This window comes from Anas platyrhynchos, chromosome 24, assembly GCF_047663525.1.
Source record: "Anas platyrhynchos isolate ZD024472 breed Pekin duck chromosome 24, IASCAAS_PekinDuck_T2T, whole genome shotgun sequence".
NCBI classification, from domain to species: Eukaryota; Metazoa; Chordata; class Aves; order Anseriformes; family Anatidae; genus Anas; species Anas platyrhynchos.
The window spans coordinates 720380-735314 of NC_092610.1; the positions used below are offsets into that span (position 1 = coordinate 720380).

General features: G+C 70.0%; 2 protein-coding genes across 8 annotated transcripts; one reads left to right on the forward strand and one right to left on the reverse strand.

Annotated features, from left to right (window-relative positions):
* Positions 1-1978: 1978 nt before the first annotated feature.
* LOC119713674 (CYFIP-related Rac1 interactor A-like) lies at positions 1979-9334 on the reverse strand. Of its 7 annotated transcripts, XM_072027458.1 has the most exons (13): positions 9180-9334; positions 6565-6643; positions 6038-6118; positions 4805-4884; positions 4335-4456; positions 4163-4268; positions 3861-3997; positions 3589-3666; positions 3361-3477; positions 3111-3190; positions 2896-3022; positions 2638-2708; positions 1979-2544 (listed from the first exon to the last, which is right to left on the reverse strand). In XM_072027458.1, exons 4-13 carry the CDS (start codon positions 4875-4877, stop codon positions 2481-2483), a joined length of 975 nt encoding a protein of 324 aa, XP_071883559.1. In that variant the 5' UTR covers positions 4878-4884; positions 6038-6118; positions 6565-6643; positions 9180-9334; the 3' UTR covers positions 1979-2480. The 7 variants fall into 7 exon arrangements, with proteins under 7 accessions (XP_071883559.1, XP_071883562.1, XP_038023353.2 ...); XM_072027461.1 differs by lacking the exon at positions 6038-6118; XM_038167425.2 differs by lacking the exon at positions 4805-4884.
* Positions 9335-10498: 1164 nt separating this feature from the next.
* HPCAL4 (hippocalcin like 4) lies at positions 10499-14344 on the forward strand. The gene is made up of 4 exons (XM_038167371.2): positions 10499-10613; positions 12288-12457; positions 12602-12817; positions 13036-14344. The coding sequence occupies exons 2-4, from the start codon at positions 12296-12298 to the stop codon at positions 13231-13233; spliced, it is 576 nt and encodes a 191-aa protein (XP_038023299.1). The 5' UTR covers positions 10499-10613; positions 12288-12295; the 3' UTR covers positions 13234-14344.
* Positions 14345-14935: the final 591 nt, after the last annotated feature.

Genomic DNA, 14935 nt, shown 5'->3' on the forward strand with positions numbered 1-14935 from the left:
ATCACCACGAGGCAAGAGACCTCTCAGCCCGCGAGGGAAGGGGCTGCGGGCAGAGCTGCTGCCGCGCTCTCTCTGGGGATTAGGTTTGGCCTCAGGCTCGTGTTCCCCAGCGCTGGATTATTTCTGTAATGGGGCAGCTGCCTGGGGCCACTTGATACGTGTGTGTTGGCAGCTCAGACCGGAGGGGACTTTGAGTTTGCTGTTCTCTGCCAGCATTGTGCAGAGCCGGGCACCGTGATGGTGTCGCTGGGTCTGTGCAGCAGCTGAGCCCCTTCTCCAGCCCAGGTTTGTTTGCCATTCACCCTGACTCAAGTGCATGTGGAAGTGGGCTCAGTCTGGCTCTAGAGCAGGTCACAGCGAGGGACGTGGCGTGGAACCAGGTTCCTGTGTCCTGCAGGGACAAGATGCCCGGGGGGCTGGGTGCCAGGCCCCGTTCACTGCTGAGACGTCTCCCCAGCCCCGGTGGGATCGTGGAGGCAGCTCTGAGTGAGGGGGGGGCATTATCCTGCCTGGCTCCTGAATGCACTCAGCCCACCGTGCTGTTAGGAGGGAATTTATTGTCCATAAGTGGTTCAATATGAACTCGGTTGTCCCTGCAGATAAATGTTGTTCCCCCACCACATCAGCTTCCAGTCTCTGTTCTGTTCGTGAGCCTGCTCTGAAGGGATGCTCTGCTGCCTCCATGGCCGGGGGGGTCTCCTGGGCCTCCCCCTGCCCTGCAGGGTGCCTCCGTGGGGAGGCCTCAGCTCAGGGCCCGTGCCTGACCCCCGGCAGCTCCGTGCCTCTGCTGGGCTCTGGGCCTTGCTGAGGTCGGTGTGGTTTTGGGTTTCGGGCTGCTGCTAGGCCCCCGCTTTGGGGCTGGGGAACTGGGGACCGGCCCCGCTCCATCTGCCCGCCGCTAATCCCCAGACAAACGCAGCTCCTCCATCTGTGCAGCCGGAGCCGCCCAGCCCATCACACCAGCCACTTAATCTAAATGGCTTTGGCCAAAGATAAGGTCATTAATTACAGCGGGATTAGAAGGCCTGCGGGCCTGGCGTGGTGTGGCGGGGCTCCCCCCTGCAGCCTCTGCCCGGCTGGGCCCAGTGCTGAGCCTGAGGGCTTGAGGGGGGGCAGAGCTGGGCCCTGGGGGTGCTGGCACCTGGGTGATGGGGTTTGGGTTTTTTTGGGGGTCCCCAGCCACCAGCAGAGCTCGGTGCCAGGCGTGGGGGTGACCAGGTCCCGGAGGTGCTGTGGCAGGGAGAGCACCCCCCCCCGGCTTTCCTTCACCCCTGGGGGCTCCGTGCTGCACCGTGCCCAGCTCAGCCCCCCCCAGGCTGACACCCCCATGGCTCCTTTGCCCCCTCACCGCCCCCTCTCGCTGCTCCCCGTCCTGCTGCCCCCGCTGGTGGCGGGGCCCGATCCTGTCCCCATTGACCTGCAGGGACCGGGGGGGGGCGCGGTGTCGGGGCTGGGGGGGGCAGGCTGGGGGGGGGGGGGGGGCAGGCTAGGGGGGGCCGTGTCGCAAGAGCCTAAAAATAAAAGCGCCGTTGGCCGAGGTTGTGCAACAGTGGGGAGGCGGGGGGGGGGTCCTGCGCTGTCATCCCCAGGGCTCGGGGGGGGGGGGGGGGGTCCCAGGGGGGAGACACCCGGGGGGGGTTCCTGCAGCAGCCCCCGAGGCGGTGGCCGGCCCGCGGGGGGGGGCGGTGCCACGGGGGGGGCCGCGGGGGGATCCCCCCCGATCCCCCGCCCTGAAGCCGCCGGGGCCCCCCCCGCGGTGGGGCCGTCCCGTGTTGGGGGGGGGGGGGGCACCGTGTGGCTGTGTGCGGTGTCACAGGGCCACCTGCCGGCAGGGACAGCCCCGGCAGCTGGGGGGGGACCCTGGGGAGCAGCCCCCCCCGGCGGCCCCGGGGCACCGGCAGAGACGGGGGGGGGACGGGGATGGGGACGGGACCTGCCCGGGACGGGACGCACCAGAGACGGCCCCGCTCCGGCCACGAACGGGTTAAATGCCATTTTATTTCACACCCAAAAAAAAAGAGAAAAATAAAAGAAATGTACAAAAGAAGAGGTGAGTGGCGACTGAATTCCTCGGGACATCGCCCGGGGGGGGCCGAGCCGCAGCAATGCCCGCGCCCCACGCGGGGGGGGGGACACGGATGGGGGCGACTCCGGCCCCGAGCCCCCTCCCCAAAACGAGCCCCAGCCCCATCGCTGTGCCCCCCCCGGGCCGCATCCTGCCCGGCCCCAGCACCCCCAGCCCGGGTTCCCCGGGCGCTGTGCCCCCGCGGTGCCACCCGCAGCCTGTGCCCAGAAGCGGCTGCTGATATGGGGGGGCCAGGAGGGGGGGGCGGGAGGCCGTGGGGGTGTCCTCGGGCCGTTTGGGTTTAATTTTACGTTTCCGTGTGTTTATTCTGTCCCTTTCCCCCTGTACAGACGAGCACTATGGTCATGGGCGTAGATAACTCGGTGACGTGCGCTGGGGGCCGCGGGCACCGCGCTCACTGCAGCAGGGCCCGGACCTGCTTGGACGTGGTGTCGTCGTTGAGGTGCCGGGTGGTGTACCTGCGGGTTGGCGACGGTCACCTTGGGGGGCCCAAACCGCTCCCCCCGCAGCCCCTGGAGCCGTGTCCCCGTGTCCCCCAGCCCCCCGCTCACCTCAGCGCGTTCAGGAGCCCCTCGGTGCTGGTGGAGGGCTGCTCCTTCAGGACCTTGATGCACCCCTTCATCTGGCACGGAGCAAGAGGGGCAGTGAGGGGAGGTGCCCCCGGCCCCCCCAGGGGGGACAAATTCCCCTCGAGCAGCCCAGGGATGTCCCTGGGGGGCCTCCATCAGGAGGGACCCCGCAGGCATCACGGCTGCGTTGGGAGGAGCGGGGTGGCCGCGGCACCCCCCGGGCTCCCCACGGCCACTCACGTCAATTTTGGAGGTCTTGGCGAAGGCCCCCACGGGGTGGACGTGGTCGTAGAGGATGATGACGCCGACCATCACCCGCATGCAGAAGAGGAGGGTCTCGGTGTTGGTGAAGCGGCTGCGGTACTCCCTGCGCCACGGGAGGGGCTGGGTGAGCCTGGGGGGGGGGGCACATGGGGACCCCAGCACCAAAACCAAAATGCCCCCGGGGTACTCACGGGGTCTCCAGCATCACCCTGCAGACGCAGGCCATGGTGCTCAGGCAGTCAGTCGTGTCCTCGATTGGGAGGGTTTTGTTCTGAAAGCGGGCAGGACCCCGGGGCTGTCACCCTCACAGCTCCCAGGGGGGGCACAGCCCGGCCCCCCAGCCCAGCCTGGTCCCCGCATGGAGCTGGAGCAGGAGAGGAGGGCTCGGCCCCGCTGCTTTGAGCCTTCTGCCCCCCCTGCGGCCCCCCCAGCCCCGCTCACCTCCGAGACGAACTTGGTGGTGGCGTTGCTGAGGGTTTTGAGCATGGGGGTGGCCTCGGCGTAGAAGAGGGACATCCTGTTGGCCATCTCGTTGTTCACCTCGCTCTCCGCATCCAGCTGCAGGGGACGGGGGGAGATGGGGCTGCACCCGCTGCCCCCAGCCCAGCCACCCCCAGCCCTGCTTGGGGAAGGCAACTCCTGGGCAGGGGGGGGACACTGGCCTCTCACCTGCAGGTTGTTGATGCGATTTCGGCTGATGGTCCTTCTGTAGTAGCTGAAGTCGTTCTGGATGGCGGGGTTGGTCATCTGCGGAGGGGGGGCCACGTTAGGGGCTGGGGCTGTCTTGGCATCCCTGGGCTGAGCCCCGTGGTCTGGGGGCAGCAGTGCCCCCCCCCTAGCCCTTGGATCTTGGCACCGTGCAAAAAATCAGCTGCTGTGCCGCGGGGGTGGGCGTGGGGACACCGGGGGACCCGCAGCCCGCACGGGGGGCACGGGGGTACCTTGAGCTCGTCGAAGCTGAGGGTGAAGTGCAGGATCTCAGCAAACTGCTTGGCCAGGGCCTGCTCCCGCTCCAGGTGCTGTGTGGGGGCGTACGGGGGGCTGGTGAGGGCCTCCAGCAGGCTCCGCAGGGCGTTCTCTGCGGACAAAGCGCCTCCAGTCACCACCCCAGCTCCGGCTGGGGAAACTGAGGCACGGGGCAGGGCACCTCCTGGATGGGGACCCCCGGAGTTGCTCGTTGTGGGGGGGGCACAGGATGCAGGAGGGGGTGCAGGGGGTGGGAATGGGGGCTCAGAGCCCTCACCGAGCCGCAGGGAGAACTCGTAGAAGCGCTTCAGCTTGGCGACCAGGGGGCACACGGCGCTCCAGGCCCTCTCCTGCAGCCGCAGGTCCCCGGGGTTCTGGATGGCCTGCGGGAGGGCGGCGGGGTCACCCCGAGCCGCGGGGTGGGTGGTGGGCAGGGGGGCAGCACCCACCTCTCGGATCTCCTGCCCGGCGCCTGTGTAGGACTGCAGCTCGGCCAGGACGCCCTGCGCCTCCTCCAGCACGGCGTTCACCTGGTTCCACACCGCCGTCTCGGCCTCCGTCGGCTGCGCATCTGCAGGGCAGCGCCCCGGGGAGAGAAACCCGGAGGGCTCTGAGCGGGGCCCGGGCAGCCGGAGCCCTGCCAGCCTGAACACCGGGTGCCCAGGGCCCCCCCGGCGGCCCCCAGCCCCGGGCCGAGCCCCCAGGGCTACGGGGGAGAGGGGCAGAGCGATAGCTCCCGGCCCTGGGTCCGCCCCGGCGGCTGCAGCCCCCTCCCCGGGGAGCCCCTGGGACAGTGGGGAGGGGGAGGACGTCTGGGATGGGCGCGATGCGATGGGCGACGGGGACGGGAACTCAAAATGGCGTGGATGTGGAACTCAGAGCAAGTAAAACGAAAAGGAAAATAAAAATCCCATCTCACTTTCAAAGTCAAGGAAAAAATTAGGGCCTTGGTCAAGCTCGTTATAAGTCAACACTTTAAGAAGGTTCCCCATGTGAAACCTGCAAGAGAAGAAACAAGAGGAAAAAAGCATGGTGGTGAGGTGGGGCTCGGGGAAGAGGTGCTGGGCTGCGGGCGGCGGCGGCGAGAGCCCCGTCCTCCCCGCCAGCACCGGGGGCTCGAGGCGCTCCCGGGGACCCCGCGGAGCTCCCGGCCCCGGCGGCAGCCTCTTCCCCCCGATGGAGATGGGCGCTGCGGATGGGTGATGGAGAGGAAGGAGCGAAGGGAGGACAGAGCTGCCGGGCTCCGGCAAGGAGGGCGATGCGGTGCCGAGTCCCACGGTCGTGGCTGCAGGTGGCTCCCCTCTGGCTGCGGAGCTGGCCCCAAAAACAGGGGTCCTGGGGAGCACCCACAGCCCCGTCCCCCTGGGGTTGGGGGGGGCTGGAGAGGGCTGGGGGTGGTCGCGGGCTGCAAGCACCCAAAGGACCCGCCGGGAGCTGGGCAGGTCCCGTGCCTCGGGCCTGGGGTGGCTGCAGGGCCCCAGCCCCCCGGTCCCCATGGCTATTTTGGGATGTGCCGGTGCTGGGGACGTGCAGCGAGCTGCACACACCCTCTCCCCGCCGGGCCGGGGCTGGTGGTTGCTGCTGCACTATTTTTACACCCCTCGCTCTTGCTCTGAGCTGTAGCCCTGGAGGAAGGAGGGGGAGAGGCAGGAAGGGGGGCCACGGAGCTGCACCGAGCCAGGCACCCCCATAACGCCCCCCCACACAGCCTGCAGCCACCCCAGGCCACGCTCCCCTGGCCCAGTTAGCCCTGGGCCACCTTGGGTTGGGGTCCCCGAGCCCCATCCCATGGGTGCAGGCTGCCACCCACACCCCCCAGCCTGGTGGGCAGCACGGATCCATCCTGCCCCCCTCCTGTCCCCAGCCCCGCACTGTCCCCGCCGTGGAGGTGGTGGGGACGTGCCATATGGCCACCCGGTGCCACCAGCTGAAATGGCAACAGGCAATAGGGCCGCTTGGGCCAGGTCCTGCTGCTGGGATGTCCCCTGCACCCCTGCCACTCACTGGGGACGTGTCCCCATGCAGGACCCACGGGGAGCGAGTGGGGACGCAGGGCTGCTCGGGGACACTGCGCCCGTCCCCATCTTCTGGGGAGCAGCCACCACGGTGGCCCTGGTCCCCTCCCCACGCCCGCCCTGCTCACGGGACTTACTTTCAAAATCCAGGAAAAAATGAGGACAGTTTTCTAAATCTTTGCCCAATACCTTTATCAGGTTGCCCATGGCCAGCAGACCTGAGCGAGAGAAACAAACAGAGTGGAACAGCACCGGCACCGGCCGCTCGACACCCCGGACCCCCGAGCCCCCCGCCAACAACGGCACCTACCTGCACCCACCCTGCCGGGCCCCGCGTCCCCCCCAGCCCCCGTTGCACCCTCCCGGCTGCGAGGCTGCGGAAACGGGGCCGCCGTCCCGGCACCGCTCTGCTTTCTATTTCTCGAGGCGGGGAGGGAAGCGGGGCGCGGGCTCGCGAGCGTCGCGCTTCCTGTGGGTGCCGCTGGCCGCGCCGCCCCCGCCGAGGCGCCCGGCCCCCAGCCCGCCGGGACCAGGGGACTCCGCGGGTGACCCCATGTCCCTACGTGATGGGGTGGGATTTCTGCCCCACAGAGCCGGGCTGGGGGCCTGGCACCCACATTGGCACCTCCCGCCCACCCCTGTGGCCGCGGCCCCGGGTCCTTACCTTGGTGCCCGGTGCGGTGGCTACGGCAGGAGCAGGGGCTGTGCCACGCGCCTGGATCACTTCATGGGCCAGCAGGGACCTGCGGGGGGAGGCGCGAGGTCAGGACCCCCCCGGGCAGCCCCCACCCAGGGCCCACCAGGCGGGGAGGTGCCGTGGGACGCCGGCTGGCAGCCACGGTGGCGGTTGGTGGCGGAGGCGCGTGGCCCTTCCCGGCGGCCCCGCACGGCGCTCCGCCAGCCGTCACCTCATTTGCCTCCGGTATTTGTTCCTTGCCAGCAGCCGGTGGTTTTGGAAGTCGTCCAGCGCTTCCTAGAGGTGCGGGTGAGCTCCACCGCTTCTCCAGGCTCACCAGGCACGGGCCGAGCATCCCCAGCCCCCCGCACCCCTCATGGTGACCCCACGGCTCGGGGACGGCTCGGGGACACCCTGGGGTGCGGGGCAGGCACCCTGGGGCCGGGCCATGGCCCACCTTGGGGGAGCCGAGAGATGCCAGCGATGACTTTCCCCGTGCTGCTGGTTGGGTTTGCTCTTTTCCATGCGTTGCATGAGGGTTGCTTTATGCTGCTGCTGAGCTGCACCCCAAATACTGCAGGTGCTGGGATGCTGCCCCCATCCCCTGAGCCCCCCAGTTCCAGCACCGTGCGGGTGCCTGGGGTGGCTCAGCCCCCATGCAGGGCGCGGGGCTCCCCCCAGCCCAGCCTCCAGCTGTGCAAAAGCAGCCGTACCAAGCCCTAAGGGGGGGCTGGCGCTGGGGGTCCAGCTCCCAGCACAGGGGCTGCAGGAGGATTTGGTTGGGTTCTGATCCTGTGCTGTCAGCGGGCTCTGGGAAGCAGCACTGGGATTCGGCAGGTTGTAATTAATCGCTTGGGTCTAATTAATGCGGCTGGGGAGGGGGGAGCTGGAGGAGACCACGGCAGAGGGGTGGATGTGGCTGCAGCCCCCCACCCAGCACCCCCTGCTCAGCCCCACCACAGCCCCTCAGCAGTGACACTGATGGCTCTGCCTTCCTCCTCCTCCTCCTCCTCCTCCTCCTCCTCCCCCCGGTAGGCGCTGGCCGCATGCTCAGCAGGGGGGTAGAGCACCCATGGCCGGCTCTGAGGGCCAGAGCCCATTTTCCCCTGGAGGAAACCAATTTCTGCCTGCTGGGACCTCGTGCTCGAGCACAACCCGAGGCCTTGCCGGGAGCTTCCCGCGGCCTTGCCTCCTGCCCGCTGCTGGCAGGGCTCTGCGCGGGGCGCTGGGGGCAGCGCTGCCCCCCCTGCCTCAGTTTCCCCCCCGGCAGCCGGTGCCCGTGCCCACAAAGCCCCCCAGGGCGCTGACCCCGGGGTTTGTCCCGCTGGGTGCTGTTTTTTTTTTGGGGGGTGCTGGGCCCTGTAGGGTGGGGCTGGGGGGGTCTGCAGCCCCCAGGGCAGGCAGGAGGCTCGCACCCGCGCTGCTCAGGCATTTGCATTAATTCTGTTATCAGCATCCTCTGCCCGCACCGAGCTCGTCCTTGACAGGCGGAGAGCGGCCGGGGCTGGGGTTTGTCACCGCCGCATCCTGGCGGTGCCCAGGGAGGGGCACGGACGGGTCCCTGCAGCCCCTGCCATGGGGACACCGGGCACGAGGCCTGGCGTGGGGCTGGGTGCTGGGGGGGACGGGGACGGCCGCAGCCCCCCAGCCCCGTGCCGGGGGTTGGGGACGTGTGGCAGTGCCGGGGCTGTGTCCCCGCGGGCTGTCCCCATGTCCCCGTGAGGTTGGGGGCTCAGCGCCGGGTTTGTGCCATGCCCTCACCCCCTGCCCACACCCCGCAGTGCCCCCCCCGGGCCGGCTGCCCCTCTCCACGAGGCTGCCCCGAGGGCACTGCGTGCCCCAAACCCACCGGGACGGACCCCTCCTGGGGGGCTGCCCCGAGGGGACCGCGCACCCCAAACCCACCAGGACGGACCCCCCCCCCCGGGGGGCTGCCCCGAGGGGCGCTGATGGAGAGCGGGGCAGGGCTGGGGGCAGCGGGGAGCCCCCGGCCACACCCGGGGTGGCCCCAGGTTCCCTCCCGGCCCTTCCCCACACCCCAGGAGCCCCCTGCCCCGGGGGGGGGCGTCCCGCTTTGCCCGGGTGGCCCCAGGCAGGGCCTGATCCTGCCCCCCCCAAAAACCCCCCCGCGCCCTGCCCATCACCGGGGGGCAGCGATGCTCCGGATCCGGCCACCGGGACCGTCCCCACCCGCGGGCTCGGTTCGGGGCCGTGCCGGGGGTCGCTTCCCCTCGCCCCCCCCTTCCCCAGCCGGGTACCACCGCCGAGACCCCCCCCTCCCACCCCCTCTTCGCCCCCCGCCCATCCCCGCCGCAGCCGCAGCCGTGCCCGGCGGCTTCACCCTGGGGCGCCCCACAGGGGGGGGGGTTCCCGGCGAGCCCCCAGGGTGGGGCCGAGCCCCCCCCCCGCCTTCAGGACCCCTCTGGACCGAGCCCCCCCTCCCCCCCCAGCGGTGCGGGGCCTCTCTGCGGCCGTTTTCCCGCAGGGCTCCCGCGGCAGCCCGGTGGTGGTGGTGGGGGGGGGGTGATGCAGGGGGGGGGGCTGCTCCCGGCCGCCCCCCCCCTCCCCCGGCCCCGCTCCCCCCGGCCCCCCCCCGTGCTCACCGTGGCGGCGCGGGCGGGCGGCGGCCGTGCGGTGCCTGCGGTGCTCCCGCAGCGCCGTGCCGGGGGGGGGCCGCCCGCCGCCTGCGTGCGAGCCCTGCGCCAGCTGCCGCTGCACCACAAAGCCCCCCATGGCCCCCGGCCCCCCCACGCCACCGGGGACGGTGACGTCTCGAGTGCGAGGAGCCGGGGACGTTTAACCCGCTGCGTGCCGGCAGCAGCACCGCTGGGGCCTGCCCGGGCCGCGGGGGGGGGGGGGGGGGCTGTGAATTTGGGGAGGGGGGAACGGGGAGCCCCCACGTTCGTTGCTGCTGCCCGTGCATCGCTCCCGCTCCCCCCCCCCTCCCCGGTCCCTTCCCGGGGGGCAGCGGCACCGCCCCAGCGCCGCGACCCCGCAGCGGGGCCAGGCGGGGGTTGGGGGGCGGTGGGGCCGGGGGGGGGCGATGCTGCCGGGCCGGGGACCCCCAGCGCGGGGTGTGCCCACCCTGACACCTCAAACCTCCCCTTCCCAGGGCAGTGCTGGGCATCGGGGGGGGCTCAGCGAGAGGCCCCCCGGTGCTCCTGCCCCCAGCCCCAGCGCCCCCAGGGGTGCAGTTTTTTTTTTGGGGGGGGGGGCACCCCGCCCTGCCCGCGGGGCCCGATCCGGCTGCGGCCGAGGTGCGCTGGAACAGCCCCGGGCACCGGGAAAAGGGGGGGGGGATTCTGTGGGGCCGCGCAGCCCATGGCTCACACACATCCCCCGAAGGCACGGCCCCCCCCCGAGGGCTCGTCCCCCCCCCCGGGCCGTGCCGGTGCCGCCCGCAGCCGCTGGGGGAAGCTGCAGCCCTTCGCATCCACCGCCGGGGCCGGGCGGGGGGGGCTTGAGGGGCCCGGGAGGCACCGGGCAGTGGAGGGGGGGGACACCCGGGGTCCGGGGGGGTCGCTGCGGCAGCGGGGAGCGGGAGCGGCCCCCCCGGGCTGCCCGGTGTTGGCCCCCCCGGGTGCCGCAGCCCCCGTCCCCGGGGCGTCCCCTGGGTGCCCCCCACTCCCCGCCCCTCCCGGCCCATGCCGAGGGGCCAAATCCTGCCCCCCCCCCCCCCCCCCCCCCGGTGGGGATCCGGCCCCGGGCACACCAGGGGAGCTGCATCTGGCCGCGGGGGGGTCCCAGCCCTGCCTGCGGCCAGCACCCCCCGGCGGCCCAGACCCGCCCCCCCCAGCACCCCAGTTCCAGTTTCTCCTCCCAGCATCCCAGTACGCCCCCCCCAGTAACCCACCCCACCGCCCCCCCCGCTGATTGACAGCTCTCCCAGCCAATGGGTGGGCGATGCCGTGGGGGGGGGCGGGCGACCCGCGGCTACAAGAGGGGCGGGAGCGGCGCGGGGCAGGGCCGGGGGCTGCAGCGCGGCCCCTCCGGTACCGGCACCGGCTCCGCTCCTGCCCGGCGCCGCCGCCCGCCAGGTAAGGGCCGTGGGGGCCGGGAGCCGCCCCCCCGGGGCGGGACGAGGCTGCCGTCGGGGCCGGGAGCCGCTCCCCCCCCCCTGCCGTCGGGACCCGGTGTCGGGCAGGCGGCGCGGAGCAGCGCTGCCCCCGGACCCGGCTCCGGAGGGTGTCGGGGCCGGAGCCTCCCCCGGGGGGGGGCCAAGCACCCCCCCGAGTGCCCCAGCCCGGCCGCCCCGTCCATCCCCAGAGCCCCGAGCCCTGCTCCCTCCTTGGGGTGCGGCTGGGGGGGGTGCAGCCCCCTGGGTGCCCTGCGCTGCCAGGGTGCCGGCCTGGGGGGCGTCCTTAGCGGCCCCCCTTAGGGCTCCTCGTATGGGACCAGTGGCCACGGTGGTACCGGTACGGTGAGAGGAGGGGGTTGGGTCGGGTCAGGGGTGCCAGGGCCCTTCTGGCCCCAGCTGCTGCCCCCCGGCCTGGCACGGTGTGTGCGGGGTCCTGTGCGGGGTGGGTGCTCGGGGGCTGTGGCCCACAGGAGCCTTTGTGCCCTGGCCCTTTTGGGGGCTTCACTTGCAGGATAAGGAGCTCCTGGAAAAGCTCCTGGCAAAGGTTCTCCTCGCTGCTCCCTCCTGGGAAAAGGAGCCTCCTGCAGCTCTTGTGTGGCTGAGAGCGCACCGGGGGGGCCGTGAGCATGGCACATCCTAGGGATTAATCGGTCCCTGGGGCTGGGCTGCGGTGCCAGGAGCCGTGCTGGGGGGCTCTGGGGAAGCGCTGAGCTCCGTGGGCGTCCGGACGCTTCCTGGGCTCTGGCTGCCGAGGGCTGGTGGGTTCAGCGCTGCCGCGGGCGGTGACAGATGCTGGTGGGATGCTGGGCAGGAAACAGCCCCAGCTGCTGCGAGCGGGGCTGGCGGCGAAGGCGAGGAGCCTGCATCGTGCTGGGGGGGGGGGCTTCTGCCCATCCCAGGGCACCCCCAGGTCCCGCAAGCCCACGTGGCCAGGAAATCCCATGTGCAAAGGGCAACAACGGGGCTTGGTCGGGCTCCAGGTGAACTTCTCCTCAACTTTATGGAGAGAGGAGCTCCGGGAGCGCTCCCCAAACCATCTGCTGCTCGGGCTGAGCGGCGCCGGCAGCCAAGGCTGCGTGGGAGCGGGCACGGCGCGTTTCGGAGCCGCTCCGCCTGCTGCCCACGCACCCATGGGCTCGGCAGCGCCCTGCTGCACCGCGGGCAGCCCCAGGGATGGGGGGCGAGGCTGCGGAGCTGCCCCTCACCGAGGGTCGGGCACCAGTGGGGTGCTGCAGGCTGCATGGTGCTGGTGAGGTTTGTCCTTGCTTTGGTGCCACAGCAGGGACATGTCCCCACCTTGTGCCCCTCCCCTGGTGTGCAGAGACTTGTGTTGTCGTTGTCCCATCTTTGAGGGGGTGCCTTGGTAGACCACGCGAGGAGCTATTCTGGGTGTTGAGTTTCTCTCTGAGCATCTCCCTGCAGCCTGAAGGGGGGACTGGAGGTGATGCCGTGGCCGTGCTGGGGGCTGCTGTTGGGCAGCTCCTGCAGCAAGGACCACGGCTGAGTGTTGGTGCTGAGCCCAGCCCTGGTGCTGCGGTCACTGGTGTGAAATTGGGCAGGGAGCAGACAGACGGGGCAGTGCGGGGCCCAGGATCACGGCCGGCACGCAGGAGCCCCGCGTTTCCCCCGCCAGGCGCAGCCATGGGCAAGCACAGCAGCAAGCTGGCCCCGGAGATGCTGGATGACCTGGTGAGGAGCACGGAGTTCAGCGAGCAGGAGCTGAAGCAGTGGTACAAGGGCTTCCTGAAGGACTGCCCCACCGGCATCCTCAACCTGGAGGAGTTCCAGCAGCTCTACATCAAGGTGGGCTTGGGCTGGGGACTGCGCGCTGCCGGCGGGGCTGGAGCACCCTGACCCTGCTGGGGCAAGGGCGCAGCTCCCTGCGGAGCAGCCTCTGCGCCGAGCTCCCCTCCCCGTTTCGATCTCTCTCTCCTCTCCTCCCCGCAGTTCTTTCCCTACGGAGATGCCTCCAAGTTTGCCCAGCACGCTTTCCGCACCTTTGACAAGAACGGCGACGGGACCATCGATTTCCGGGAGTTCATCTGTGCCCTGTCTGTCACCTCCAGGGGGACCTTTGAGCAGAAACTCAACTGGGCCTTTGAGATGTACGACCTGGACGGGGACGGGATGATCACACGCCTGGAGATGCTGGAGATCATTGAGGTACTGGGGCTCAAATAAGTGGGGATAACTTCTGTTGTTCCAGGCTTTTCACGGGTATTGGGCCCACCAAATAATGGGTTTTTCTGCCCAAAACCTTGTCTGAAACGCCCATGGCTGTATCTGCAGGGCACAGAGACGCAGCCGTCCTGCCCCTGCCTTGTCCTGGCACCTTGTGCCCCCCCAACGCTCCCCCCCTGGTGCTCTGCTCCTCTCTGCAGGCCATTTACAAGATGGTGGGGACTGTGATCATGATGCGCATGAACCAAGACGGGCTGACGCCCCAGCAGCGCGTTGACAAGATCTTCACCAAGATGGACAAGGACAAGGACGACCAGATCTCCCTGGAGGAGTTCAAGGAGGCGGCGAAGAGCGACCCCTCCATCGTCCTCCTGCTGCAGTGCGACATGCAGAAGTAGGGCCCCGAGGGCTCCCGGCTGGACGGGCTGCAGCCACCCCAGCTCCTTGTGACAGTTTCCACCCCATTTTCTGCTGTGCCTGCTTGGCCCTGGCTGTGACCCACGCTGTCCCTGCTGCCACCCCTCTGCCTCTGCTCCTGGCCATGTCGGTGGCTGCGTCTCTCCCTCGATGGGCAGAGCCTGCCCTGGGCACTGCTGGCTTGGGGTGCCCCCGGAGCAGACCTCTCCAAGCAGACCTCTCCCAGCCTGGAGCTGGACTCCCTGAGGCTGACGGCGAGGTCCCAGCTCCCCGGGCCGGTCGCCCCCATGCCCCTGCTGCTCGCTGCCTGCTGTCCCCACTGCTCTGCCCGGCCCCATTCCTGATCCCACCTGAGAGCAGCTCTGTGCACTGACCCCATCGCTCGTGGTGCCTCCAGGGAGGCTGAAGGCTCCGGGTCCTGTCCCTGCTCTCTCCTTTGCTGGCAGCTCCCCGTGGGGCTGTCTGGGGGCTCGGGGCTGGCCCCAGGGAGCTGCAGCCCCCATTTCTTTGTCCAGATTTAGCTTTTCTGCTGCTGCTTCTGCTGCTGGGAATGGCCAGGGCTGGTGAGGGGACTTCAGAAAGAGCAGAAGTGTCCAGATCCGCCCTTGGACACTGCCAGTGTCTGATCCCAGAAGCCACCTTCCATCCCATCGCCTGTGGGAGCTGGTGGGGCCGGTGGGGGACCTCCAAAACTGCCCTGGTGGTGTTTGGGGTGCCTGTGGAGTTTCTGGCCTTTCTGAGAAGTGAAGCGGTGCCTGCTGCCTCCGTCCCTCCTGCCCAGGGCAGGGATGTTGTCAGGGTGTTTGGTCTGCACGTCGTGGTGTTGATGTCTGTGATGTCCGTGAGGAGGCTGTGGACTTGGTATCTATTTTTTTAATGGAGAAATAAAATGTCCCCCGTGTGTGGTGTTCCCCTCAATGGTTACTGGGAGCCCATGCCATCCAGGAGATGGAGAGGCCCTTGGACTGGGGATGGGGAGGGGTCTGCCTGGAGAGCCATGAAGATGGATGGAAAGGTCACCCCTCAGCTGTGCAGGCTGCTTTGGGGACAGGAATGGCGTTATCCTGCAGGACATGGGTAGGAACAGGCAGCCCTGGCCCTGAGCTGGGTCTCCCCTGTCCCCCAGGCACTGCACCCTGGCTGCCCCTTTATTTGGGGGCACTGCTGGGGGAGCTGGTGGCAGTGCCCTGGGCCAATCCCGGTGCCATCAGCCCCCGGGACCTGCTGTTGCTGCTCATCTCTCCCACCCCCATCCTCCCAGCACAATTCTCTCCTCTGGCCTTTCTTCTCCATCAGCAACCTGCAGAGACGGGGCTGGTTGCTGAGGAGCTCGCACCAACTGTAAATGTCTCCGTGGTTAAGGGGCTGGGTTTGGCTCCTGCTGTGCCTGCAGCCACACGACTGCACCACGGTGTCACCCCCGAGGAAGCTCCGGTATTTGCTGGGGAGCCCCGCGAGGGCCCTGGGGACATGGAGCGTGCCACGGGCACGGGGCGAGGCTGCGCTCCCCGACGGGCGGCCCCGAGGGCTGGGCGCGGAGCCCCCGGCCGAGCGCTGAGCCCAGCGGATCACCGGCACCGGCTGCGGGGCTGGGCTCGGGGCCGCCCCCAGGCAGGGGAACGGCTGCGGGGGGGCTGGGGCCGGCCTCGGGGATCTCCCCCGGGGGGGTCCTCGGCTCCTGCG

What these genes read in the sequence shown, in the direction of transcription:
- LOC119713674 (XM_072027461.1), bottom strand. Translation starts at nt 4,877, where the DNA reads ATGGGGAACCTTCTTAAAGTGTTGACTTATAACGAGCTTGACCAAGGC. An exon ending in CCGGGCAGGAGATCCGAGAG is followed by an intron (nt 4,269 to 4,334) that starts GTGGGTGCTGCC and finishes GCCCTCCCGCAG; the next exon opens with GCCATCCAGAACCCCGGGGA. An exon ending in CCACCAAGTTCGTCTCGGAG is followed by an intron (nt 3,191 to 3,360) that starts GTGAGCGGGGCT and finishes GCCCGCTTTCAG; the next exon opens with AACAAAACCCTCCCAATCGA.
- HPCAL4 (XM_038167371.2), top strand. Translation starts at nt 12,296, where the DNA reads ATGGGCAAGCACAGCAGCAAGCTGGCCCCGGAGATGCTGGATGACCTG. An exon ending in TCCAGCAGCTCTACATCAAG is followed by an intron (nt 12,458 to 12,601) that starts GTGGGCTTGGGC and finishes TCCTCCCCGCAG; the next exon opens with TTCTTTCCCTACGGAGATGC. An exon ending in AGATGCTGGAGATCATTGAG is followed by an intron (nt 12,818 to 13,035) that starts GTACTGGGGCTC and finishes TCCTCTCTGCAG; the next exon opens with GCCATTTACAAGATGGTGGG.